Source organism: Solea solea, chromosome 1 (assembly GCF_958295425.1).
Source record: "Solea solea chromosome 1, fSolSol10.1, whole genome shotgun sequence".
Classification (NCBI taxonomy): Eukaryota; Metazoa; Chordata; class Actinopteri; order Pleuronectiformes; family Soleidae; genus Solea; species Solea solea.
The window spans coordinates 24,140,342-24,152,600 of NC_081134.1; the positions used below are offsets into that span (position 1 = coordinate 24,140,342).

The 12,259-nt window shown below is 44.8% G+C and overlaps 1 protein-coding gene across 5 annotated transcripts in view; it reads left to right on the plus strand.

Moving 5' to 3' along the window:
• LOC131466496 (disks large-associated protein 1-like) overlaps positions 1-12,259 on the plus strand; it is a 99,268-nt gene that overhangs the window by 55,220 nt on the left and 31,789 nt on the right. For all 5 annotated transcript variants that reach the window (XM_058639800.1, XM_058639968.1, XM_058640130.1 and 2 more), the window contains 2 exons: positions 492-706; positions 4,045-4,240. In XM_058639800.1, coding sequence (XP_058495783.1) covers positions 492-706; positions 4,045-4,240 — 411 coding nt within the window. The remainder of the gene's footprint in view (positions 1-491; positions 707-4,044; positions 4,241-12,259) is intronic.

Below are 12,259 nucleotides of genomic sequence, written 5' to 3' on the forward strand. Positions count from 1 at the left end.
CAAGTATAACCCTGACTTTTTGTTAGTTTCTTTTACGTGACAAAATAACTGTGAGACTTTAAAATATAATAGTTGATGTTATTGGTTTTTGTCCCTATAAGGAAGACAAGTCCCTATAATGTGACTGTGTAAACAGATGTAGGTCCCCACAACATGTGTTATACCTGGAACAAACACACACACATATGATGAAGTGATGGAGAGCAGATGTATGGGAGAAATTTCAGAATGACCCAAAAAAGACACAAACACACACACACATCCACACTGTTACATGCTAATTAGTGGAGAGACTGAACCACAGTGGTGTGTGAGCTGAATGTGCAGCTGCTATGTTGTGTTTCTATTGTGTTTGTGTGAGCTGTGTCGAGTCTGCATGAATGAACCCTCAGGACAGTGTAGGTAGCCAGTGTGGTGGCTGGGACTGTGGTAGCAGCTGTGGAGCGGATCGCCCTGACGGCGTCTCCCTGTCCTGTCTACCCGGTGATCAGGTGCCGCAGGATGAGTGGAGCGGCTTCTCTCCTCTTGGAAAGGAGGACGACATCCCCTGTCGGCGGATGAGAAGTGGCAGCTATGTCAAAGCCATGGCTGAGGATGACAGCGGAGACTCTGATGGGAGTCCCAAACCGTCCCCCAAGATGCAGGCACGTCGGGCCAGCTACCTGAAAGCCACACAGCCGTCACTGACCGAGATGACCACTCTACAGTAAGATCTCATTCCCTTTGTTTGGATTTATTAAGCATGGCTCAAATGTAAATTTAATTAGAGATGATGATGTGTGATTTTTGTATGTTTTTGTTTAATCATCATCAACTCTCCTGTCAGCATTTATTTCTATGCATTGGTATTGACTGCTCCGGTGGTGTATTTCACGTAAGGTCTTTCTATTAACAGTCTCTTTAGATAAAACTTGTGGTGTCATAGAGCTCCAGGATTAAAACACACAGAGATGATATGTTTTTATTCCATCACGAACCAACTGAAGTCTAGTTACGTGGCATCAGTTGCAGAATCCCAACTCTACGTCATTGTATTAGGCAAAGTTTGGAAAGTTTGGAAAGTTGCAATTTTTCAACTCGACTCAAAAGGTGACGCGACATTGGCCGTGTTAACCGGTCGAGGCAGATGACCGCACATCTCTGAGCCTGGTTCTGTCAGAGATGTTTTCCTGTTAAGAGTTTTTTCTCTCCACTGATGCCTAGTGTTTGCTCATTGTGTGAATCTTAATATTACATGTAACTGGTTATGGAGAATGTACTAAACACAATTCCTTAAAATGGGAAATTCACAAACGGGTGACATCACGGAAAAGTCGATCTTCATTTTTAATTCATAAATGTGGTCTCACGGAAGTAAATGACATAATAAATCTTAGTATTTTTACATGAATTGTTATTACTGTGTTGTTTTAAAGTCACTATAATGAAGTGGGTCCAGCAGACCCACGAACATGGAGTTACGAAATTATGAACACCACACAGGTGAAGAAGTGAAAATGATTAAAACTATTTTTAAATTACTATGATACGCAGCAAAAACATTTAAGACAGACATGTGCAGACAGTAAAATTAGACAACACATAAACAAGCAGATTAAAGAAAGGTAAAAAATTTAAAAAAAAGAAACTATAGTCTATGAGAAATATTGCACATTGCAGGTAGATGTGTAAATAAATATAGTGAATATTGCGTATACAGAATGTAAACACAGGATAATGCACTGGTGTACAGGCATAGGCACAGATGATGGAGATCATGAGTTATAACAGCAGTTGGGAATAATGACCTGTGGTACTGTTCCTTTTTGCATTGCGGGGGCAGCAGTCTGTCGCTGAAGGAGCTGCTTAAGGCCCCCACAGTCTTGTGTAGGGGGTGAGAGGGGTTGTCCATGATTGATGTCAGCTTGGCCAACATCCTCCTCTCACCCACCTCCTCAATGGAGTCCAGGGGACTCAGTCCAAGACTGAGACCAGCCCTTCTGACCAGTCCGTTGAGTCTCTTCCGGTCCCTGTTTTTAGCAGTGTCGTGCACACACCAAAGGACCTCAGTCTCCTCAGCAGGTGGAGAAGACTGTGGCCCTTCTTGTGCAGGACATCTGTGTTGTGAATTCAGTTTGGTTTGTTGTTGATGTAAGCCAGAGCTGAAATGATTAATCAATGAATCCATTATCCATCCAATGTTATTGGATGGATAATGTTAAACCATGTTAAACCATTTTGGTTTGTGGACAAAACAAGACATTCGAGATCATCATCATCACGTTTGACGAACACCGATCAACATTTTATAAGATTTAAGAGTTAAGTCTTGTACTGAGGTCATTAAATACTAACATTTTATAATGGAGGCTCACCTCCTTCAACTCAATGAGCACAGACAGATGCACGAGATCTGTACATGACCAGTGACCCAAGGCGGTCTCTACATCACAGTGAAGGGACATGTAGCTGCTTAGTGTGATAGCCAACAGAAGGTCGACTTTTGCTTTCAACTGTCTTCTGATTGACATGTCACAGACCATATTTTTCCAGGCCTGAAACAGTGTATAGACGAGACGCTGAAGTGGAGCTCTCGCTCTCTCAGAAGACATAATTATCGCCTTTGTCTAATTAAACTTTCACAGCTCTTTAAATAGTGAGAGTAATTACAGTGAGTGATTGAGGGACTTGGGCTGCTGCTCTGTGTTTTCTGTTGTCTCGCAAAGTGACAAATGATCCCAACCGTAGGTCTGAAAGAGTTCAGAGTGTCATGTTCATGTTTGTCAGGGACAGAAGAAGTACGGACGTTGATTTCAGCTGGTTTTGGTAGAAATGGGTTTATATTTCGCACCATTTTGGTAATCTCTATCGTAACTTGGACCTGAACCTCCCTGCATCCAAATAGTTTGACTGACATTGACTGGCAACTCGTGAGATGGAGTGATGGGGTTCTAAGTTGATGTTACAGCAGTGCCAAAGATAATCACAACTGTGCACAAGAAACACTGATAAACAAAGACCTGTATATTTCACTAGAATATAAAATAAGTGTTTAAATATTCAATCAAATGACAATATTAAAACTGAAAAACAACTTTAATCATAGGTTTCATTGTGCCACACCTTAAAGGCGACATAGAATGCTTGTATCACACATATATGTTAGTTATGGAGGTCTACTTACATATATTAACTTGTTTTCATGATTAAAAACCTCCTAATCGCTGCAAACGAGCCGATCAAAATATCTCCTCGCTGACGCTCTCGTCAGCCGCGCTGTTACAGACCAAACAGTTGCTGTGATTGGCCAGCCAACGAGAGCTTTCCTACTGTCCTGTGATTGGCCAGGTACCTGGAAGTGACGTAATAGATAGGCCAGCGCTCAGATACACAGCTCCCCCTCTGGCACGGTGGATGCTCTGCATCTCAGCAGCTACAACGAGACTAGTTCTTCTTCTTCTTCTGCGGTTGAATGTACGCAACCGGATGTGCCCGGACTAGTGCCCGCACCGGGAGGCGCTATGGTGGTGAGGATTTCTGATGACGACATCAAATTAAGGAAGTGTCGATCCGCTTCGCAGAGCCCAGGAAAACAATACAACACTATTTTCTCAGCAGTGGCTGAACTGTTTGTTCTGAAACTTTAGGGTTTCATAAACGAGGTAATGACGCAGATACACACAAAAACGCAGCGTTAATTGGAGCTTCCGGTCTATGTCACCTTCAACATCTTAACGTATTTACTGTAACTGCAACAACAAAAACAGATGATGGAGATATGGCTATGCTACTTTAAGGACAAGAAACAGAATAAGCTACACCCCCCTTCCTATAGATTTTTCCATTTATTTTATTTTAAATTTATGAAACTTCTTAGAAATCACATGTAAATAACTCAAAATGTCCCTCAGCCTACTTGTTCCTGGTTTTTCCATGGCTGGGCACATATTCGCCTCTCAAGCATTTTTTGTATGTTGGAATAATGAAGCAGCTGAATCACTGCAGATTCTTACATGTAATCTTGATAATGAAACAAAGGATGTCCCTGTTGTCTTTGTGTGTCAGGATTTCCACGGAGCACTCTCCCAAACTGCAGATCCGGAGCCACAGTTACCTACGTGCGGTGAGTGAGGTTTCAATCAATAGAAGCCTGGACACCCTGGACCCCAAAACCTTGCTCGACCCCAAATCACTGCTGTCCTCACCCCAATATCGTTCTCGCAATGAAAGCTACATGAGGGCCATGAGCACCATCAGTCAGGTTGGTTGCCAACACTGCTTTTATTTACAGTGTTTTCCTTCTAGTCATGGGATGTGTGGGATTGTTTTTCTGTATCTGATCCTGTGTTACTATGTCACGTGCATTGTGACTAATGCTGTGTTTCCACTACATATTCCCAGTTTGTTTCGCCTCGCCCCTTCGCGGTTTGGTTGGTTTTCCATTACAATATAGTACCGACTCAACGTAGGCGGAGTCATCACTGCACGGCTGCATGAAACTACCGTGACTTTGTTTTACACACGACACACACACACAAACTAGTCAATAGTGACTTGTAAAGCAGTTGTTTTCAGTGTAACTGAATCATTAGAATAAGTTCATTAAAAATATTATTGTATTTTAACTGTATTGCTTTTTCACTGACTTACAGTTTGGCATTGCTCGCGTTGATTCTTATATCGGATGTCACTTCCAGTCACGGCAATCATTGGCCGGGCAGTCTGACGACGTCACGCATAGTTTCAGCTCAGCTCGCTTGAAACCTCGCCAGAGCAGGTACTATAAAATAGTACCTGGTACCAGGTACTATTGCTAATGGAAAAGCAAGATAACCGTACCGTGCCGAGGTGAGGCGAGGTGTTCCGTGGAAAAGGGGCCATAGTAATACAGCACTACATGGTGGACACAGAAAGTGCTACAAAACGGGCATGTATCTCATTCACTGCAATGCAAACTTGCAAGAAATGACATCTTCCTTGTTTGTGCAGTTTTCCACTTAAGCATTGGCTGGCTGGATGGCCATCGATGAGTTGGGAGGAGGGAATAAAGGGCTAGACGATACCTGTTTGAGCTGGGAGACATGAAAGATGGGGTGGATCTTCACAGAAGAGAGCAACCTTGAACTTACAATAAATAGATTTATTACACACAAATATAACAAAGAAACAATATCTGAGAGTCAGTAGTCAGATGATTATGTTTGTAAAAAGGCTGGAACTGAAGCTGAAATGGGGGCAGCTGGTAACATAGAAAGGCTTCAAAAGAGGACATACCTGAAGCAGCATGGGTTGAGGAATAGTTGGCATACTCAGTCCAACACAGGTGAGAACTCTGGGAAGATGGCTTGATTTGCCCTGTCAGTTTTGACATTAGTCTGGGGATGATGTAAGCGAGACGGACAGTGTCACCTAGAAACTGACACAGTGCGAAACTGGGACACAAACCATGGATCTTGATCTGAGAACACATCCATGGAGGTGGAACACATGATCCACCTGGAGATCTGTGGTTTCATGGGCAAGAGCAACAAAGTGAACAACCTTGAATAATCTGTCTGTTTGGTTATGCACAAGTTGAAGTGTCAACCACCCATTGCTGGCCATTAAAAGTGCTGTTTGAGGAGGGACAGGGTTCTGTTACATTATTTACATTACATGTCATTTAGCCGACACTTTTATCCATAGCGTCTTGATTCCTGTTTGTTCAGGTCGTATCTGGCAGATAGAACTGTGTGTGTAAGGCTTGCTGGTTCAGAATCCTCATCTGCTCCCCTGTCATGGTGGGTATTTACTTCCCTTGGGTTCCATTCCTAGGAAACACACTATCTCTCACTATCTAAAGTGGAAGGAGGCCTCCTCTCTCAATTCACTTCTTGAGTGTCTTGATGAGATCATCATCATCATCAGTGTTTCCCATCTGGCACACGATCGGCCCTAGGGCGCGGCTGCTTGGAGAGCGGCGGAAACCTGATCTCCAACATCCGCTCGAAGTCTTTCTTGATCATCATTGTCTTAAGGGCCTGTTGTTTGCTGACCCCAAGTGTTTCTTCTATTTTTCTCCACGACCTCCGTTTGTCAAACAATACTTTCTTCTGAATTGCATCATTCGGCATTCGGCATATATGGGCTACGTATCTCAAGGACTGTACATGGCAGAAGTTTTCAATTGGTTGTGATTGGGTCAGTGCATACAGCTTACTGTTCGAGATCTTAAACGCCCAATCTATTTCGCCATCGACAAGGGTTGCTGGATCGGTCCCCTTTTTTCTTAGGTTTTGGGGAGGAACATTCTTGCGTGCATAGCCACCAGCCATCATCTTACGTAGGAAACCATTCCACACAGTATTCAACTTCTGGAGCTCATTGCTAGAAAGTTCCCATGCCTGTACACTATACAGTAGTCGGGACTGTACACACGCCATCAGGATTTTCATACGAGTGTTGAGATGTATCTCACGGTCGGTCAGCACATGTTTTAGCTCGTTCCATTTCTCGTATGCTGATGCAATTCGGTGGTGTAGGAACTTTGATGACTTCCCAGTGTTGCTGATGAGATGACCAAGATACCGGAATTGCCTCACATTCTTTATCTCCACATTGTTGATAGACAATAGACTTGTTTGCGACTGGATGACTTCGTCCACATTGAACGCCATTGTTTCCGTCTTTTTATAGGACATCTGGAGTCCAAACCTTGAGAAGGTGTTATCGTATATTGTTAAGATCCTCTCAATCTCATCTAAGCTCTGGGAAAACACGACCACATCATCCGCATACATGAGCTCCAGGATTCTGAACACCCCATGTGATGTTCCAGTACGGAGTCCTCTGGGGGACACTTCATTTGGTATGACAAATTTGACACGTGCTCCTGCCTCTGGAAATTGGCCCCTGATCTCATGATTGGCACATCTCGTGACAAAATCCATGTACAAATTGAATATGGTTGGGCTCTCAAGTGCACCTTGGCGGCATCCTACATAAGTGTTGAAATAGTGTTTAGCACCTTTTATACAGGCCATAGTACCAGTGTACAGCGTCTTTAATATGGGTATCAGTTTTGGACATTTGAGGCGAATCTCTAGAGCACGGAAGAGTGCGGACAAGAGAAGCAGACAAAGAGTGGCTTCCGTTCTTTCTCCAGTATGTGTCGAACAATACTGATTGCATCACATGTGGATCGGTTCTTTCTGAATCCAAACTTGGTGGGTAGTATAATGCGTTCATATACTGATCTTACGCTTTCTATAATAATCATGGAGAGAAGCTTTGACAGTGTTGCTATGATGGACAGACCACGGTAGTTTTCGTCTAAGGATCTAAGGCCTTTCTTGTGGAGGCACGTGATCGAGGAGAGTAGCCAGCCAGCAGGGATCTTAAAGTGGACATATTATACCCTATTTCCCTAATTAAAATAGTTCCCTGGTGTCCTAATGAACATGTCAGTGACATGCCTTGGTCAAAATACCATAAGGATGAAGCACCATAGCAGTTCAATAACCCTGCTAAACCCGCCCCTTTCAGAACGCTCGGTTTTCGTGCATGGTCCCTTTATATGCAAATGAGACACAGGCAAACACACTCCCACTTCTTCCAGGGGGTTTCTGATTTGTCCTCTTTACAGCGCTTTACAGCTCTATTCGTCTCCCCCTCCCTCCACTAGTTCTCTGACAATATCAACATGGCAGCATGCGCAGAAAACAGCGAGAGTGCCGTCACAGGAAGAGACGTCCTACATAAGGATCGAGCCGAACCCTGCCGAACTGTAAATCACTTAGGGACAGCACCACTGATAGCCACCGCTGATCACCAGCGGCGCGTGGCAAGCTGAATAAACTGCCGCTGTATGTGACTATATCAGACTGGTGACTGTGCTCCGGAGACCTCGCCACCGCTGATCGCCAGCACACATACAGCGGCAGTTTAGGCAGATCACCGCTCGCCGCTGGCGATCAGCGGTGGCGAGGTCTCCGGAGCACAGTCAGTGCTGTCCCTATGTCTTTTTAACTGATTTTCACAGAGAGTGCAGCACCGATGCACAGAGAGTGCAGCACCGCTGATCGCCACCACTGATCGCCACCACTGATCGCCAGCCGCTGTATGTGACTGTATCAGACTGAGTCTGTGCTCCGGTCATGGAGGACGTACTGAACAAATATTTTTAATTAGGACGTGTCAGAATGGTCAGTTATGAGCTCTATTTGACCTTTTCTTAACAATGTGTGTGTTTGTACGTCGGTGAAATACGGTCGTTGACTAAATACGGCGACCGCTGACCGCAGTCTGATGCGAAGTGGTGCGAACACACGAACACACGTTTGCTGACTTTATCCGGCACATTAGCTTCATATATAAAATCCTCTGAGGCTGGAAGTTTGTGTAAAACACTGTGCTCCACTGTGCAGCCACCAACAGCACACTTGTCACTCCGTGTTGACATAATACCGCTCTTCCTCCCTCACCTGCACTCTCGTAGGGACAAGGTGGAGTTAAGGGGGAGCTCTCGAAGTAAACTTACTGGTGGGGCGGTAACATTCGCGGTGAAAGGCGCATGCTGCCGTCATAAGCACAGGGAATTCAACATCGAGTGTTTTATCGCTTATACTTACACTAAGGCGGACCACGAAAACATGACTGAGTATTCTATTTCCACACTTTGGCGACTGGTAGGGCCTCCAGAGTCCCAAATATAAGTATTGAAATGGTTAAAAAGTTGATTTTGCATAATATGTCCCCTTTAAGAGATTCCCATATCAGTACTTGAGTTGTTCGCTGAATATTTTATCAGTTCCCTTGCATCTGCCATTCTTGAATTTAGACATACATTCCTCTATCTCGGTTTCCTCTGGTGGACTTTTCATTAATAGTATCTTGGTCCACCGGGGGGATGATGTGAGGGAAGCGTTCAGGTTCAATCAGCTCTGGTTGCATGGTAAATTCTCTCTTTCCCAGATGTTGTGCAAAGTGCTCTTCCAGTTTCTCCTGCTGTATGGTCTGAGAGTGCGCAGTATTTTTTGGCTAGCCGAAACTCCTCCTCAGTGTTCCTTTGTTCACTCGCAAGGTTGATCTGCTGAGCTTTGTCCTTGTAGAACGCACTTTTGAGTTTAAGGCGCAGTTTACCTACTATATGCTTGGATAGTTCTTTCACTTCATCTGTGTCAGTTGATTTCCGCCTTTTCTCAAGTAAGGTTAGAACTCCTCGTCTACCCAGGGTTTATCCTCGTGATCTCTGTTTACTGGTGGGATGGTTTCATCTGTAGCTATCTGGATAGCATCGGCAATTTGTTGTTCAATTGTGTCAACTTGCGTCGCTGGCGGGGTCTCTTTAAGGGTATCATCGAGGCGTCTGCTGTATTCAGCCTTTACAGTTTCAGAGTCTCTAAGGGCTTGCATATTTCGTGTTTGTTGGCCTTCGCTTTTCTTCCTCTGGAACATTTGTCTTCGTTTGCTCTTACTTTGGAACATAGCGTCAAGCACTACTGTTCGGTGGTCTGAATCAAACGGTACACTTGCACTTGGGTATACTCTACAATTTTGTGCCGCCCTCTTGACAAACCACTCCCCCAGAATGTAATCAAGCCGTCTATAATACCCTCGATTGGATTCAAAGGACCATCTATGCCTAGGTGTTTTAGTTGAGAACATGGTGTTAAGAATGTACAGTTTATTGTTTCCTGCAACTTCAATCAGCTTCGTTCCATTGAAACTTGTGGGTTCCTCATCATTATTACGACCGACGCAATCCCAGTTGCTGGTTTGGCAGTCGTTTCCTATTGTTGCGTTGAAGTCGCCACAGACAACAAGTTTAGATCCTGGGTGTGATTGTTTGGTTGTGTTTAGTGTCTTAGACAGAGTATTATAGAATGCTTCCTTAGTAGAGCTTGCATGAGTTTCAATTGGACAATAGCAGGAGACTATGGTCAGCTTAACCCCGTGAACAGATATTCTAGCCGACATGATTCTTCCTTCCAAGATGTGTTCTATGTCAAATAGCCTGACATGGGGTGCTATCACTATCGCAACACTGGCATAAGCCTTCCTCTGTAGTCCGTTGTACAGGACGCGCCATCCTTGGAGTACATCATCATTGAACTCGATCTCGCCCTGGCCAGGGATGCGGGTTTCCTGCATGCAGCATACGTCATGCTTTAGGTTCTTCATCTGTATCACATGCTCTGCCAGCTTTACCTCACATTTTGATGTTCTGACATTTATTGTTACGACCCTGACTTGGTGGTAATTCCCTGGTTTCCGTTTTGCTTTATGATGCTTTGCCGTTTGATGTTGCATTCTAGGTATCTACAGTACTTGACAATTACTAGGAGAGACTAAATTACTATGACAATAATGCTGTATTAGGAAATGAAACAAGACAAGATAATTTGGAGTCCTACGTAGAGGACTTTTCTACCTTTTATATAAGCACTATTGTAGTTTGCTTTGTAGCTAAGAGGGAAGAGGCTACTTCACTTCTTAGTGCCAGTGACTCCGTTGGCTCACTCAACCGCAAGGCCGAGCTGTCCAGGGTGTACCTGTCCTAATGACGGAGGTGGAGTATGGCTTGAGTGTGATAGGCGTTTAGACCAAGTGGGACTTACAAACTGCCTCCTTGGCCTAGCGGATAAATCCGAGAGTTACGCTTCAGCACTCCATACAAAGCATGAACTTTTTACATTTTAGTGAAAGGAAGACGGAAGTGATAGTATTTGGACCCAAGTTCTCTTGGGCTGCCCTCATTTTCCCACTGTTGATAATGAAGCCCAGGAAACTGACTGTTTTAGCAAGGAAAGTCACAGTTTGTGTACTTGGAAAAAGATTCTGTTGTCGAGCAACCATTGAAGAATGTGACAGACATGGAAGACGTAGTCAGTCATGTGATTCTAGAAGTACTTGTGTTAAGTTGGTCACAGACCATTAACACGACGGTGGTGGGACTGATCACGGGGGGAGACGAGTCTGCCTACAGGGATGAGGTCCAGAAACTGTCTGATTGGTGCTCAGTAAACAACCTGTCTCTGAACACCACAAAGACAAAAGAAATCATCCTGGACTTCAGGAAACACAGGTCAGATCCACTTCCCCTCTACATACACAGGGACTGCGTATAGAGGACCCACACCTTCACCTTCCTGAGCACCGTGATCTCTGCAAACCTTTCCTGGTCTGCCAACACCTCAGCTGTCATCAAGAAGGCACAACAGCGTCTGCACTTCCTGAGAGTGCTCAGGAAAAGTAACATCTGCCAGAAGCTGCTGGTGGCCTTCTACCGCTCTACCATCGAGAGCATCTTAACCTACTGCATCACGGTGTGGTTCTCCCACTGCACCGAGGCGGAAAGGAAGAGGCGACAGAAAGTGGTCAAGACAGCACAGAGGATCATCGGATGCCTCTGAGGGAAGGGAGGGGCCCTTCCCTCAGAGACATCTACTCTTCCCGCTGCCTCAGCAGAGCTGAGGCAATCACAGAAGACAGTTCCCACCCCGCTTATTACCTGTACTTTTTTACGTACTTGACACTTGGTTGCTGCTATAATTTCGTTGTACATGTGCAATGACAATTAGAGGTTTCTGACTTCTGATTCATAAACAAAAAGGACTTGGACAATGTGCCAATATGGTGCCAAAGGCTACTCGTGAGACTTATGATGTTGACTTATGATTACGATGTTGAAATAATCTTCAACCCAGATGGCCAGATCTGGAGGTGATCAAGGATAAGGATGCCAGAGAGAAACAGAAGGAAGCCTTCTACTCTAATCAGCACCACGGTGCTAGACCCCTTCCATTGTTAAAGCCAGGTGAGAGTTCCCAACGGGTTGGGTACGGTCCGAAAAATTCTAGGCCTTGGGCTTTCTTTTTTCCCCTCATAAAACACATTTCTTGCAGTTTGTAAATTAAATGTTGATTGATGTGAATCATCAGTGTTCACGTGTGGTGAAGAGTAAATCTGGCTGCCTGCTTGATGGAGAGGGGCAGACCTGATGCCCCTGCATGCGCACCAGTTTTGCGCACCACTCCACAAAGCTGCAACATTCCTGTGGCCGAAATTCAACCAGTTGCGGATGCTGCCCGCTGACCAAAGGGCAAATGTACAACAGTATGTGAAGTCCCGCCTGTTAGCTGCGCAGCAGCCGGTACCGGAGCACCCAGATGACACGAGCCAGGAGCAGTGCCGACCCTGAGTAATTTGGTGCCCTAGGCAAGATTTTAGCTGGCGCCCCCTTGCATCGCAGCAGTCAATTTCACAATCAACTTTCATACAATCACACAGAAACTGCATG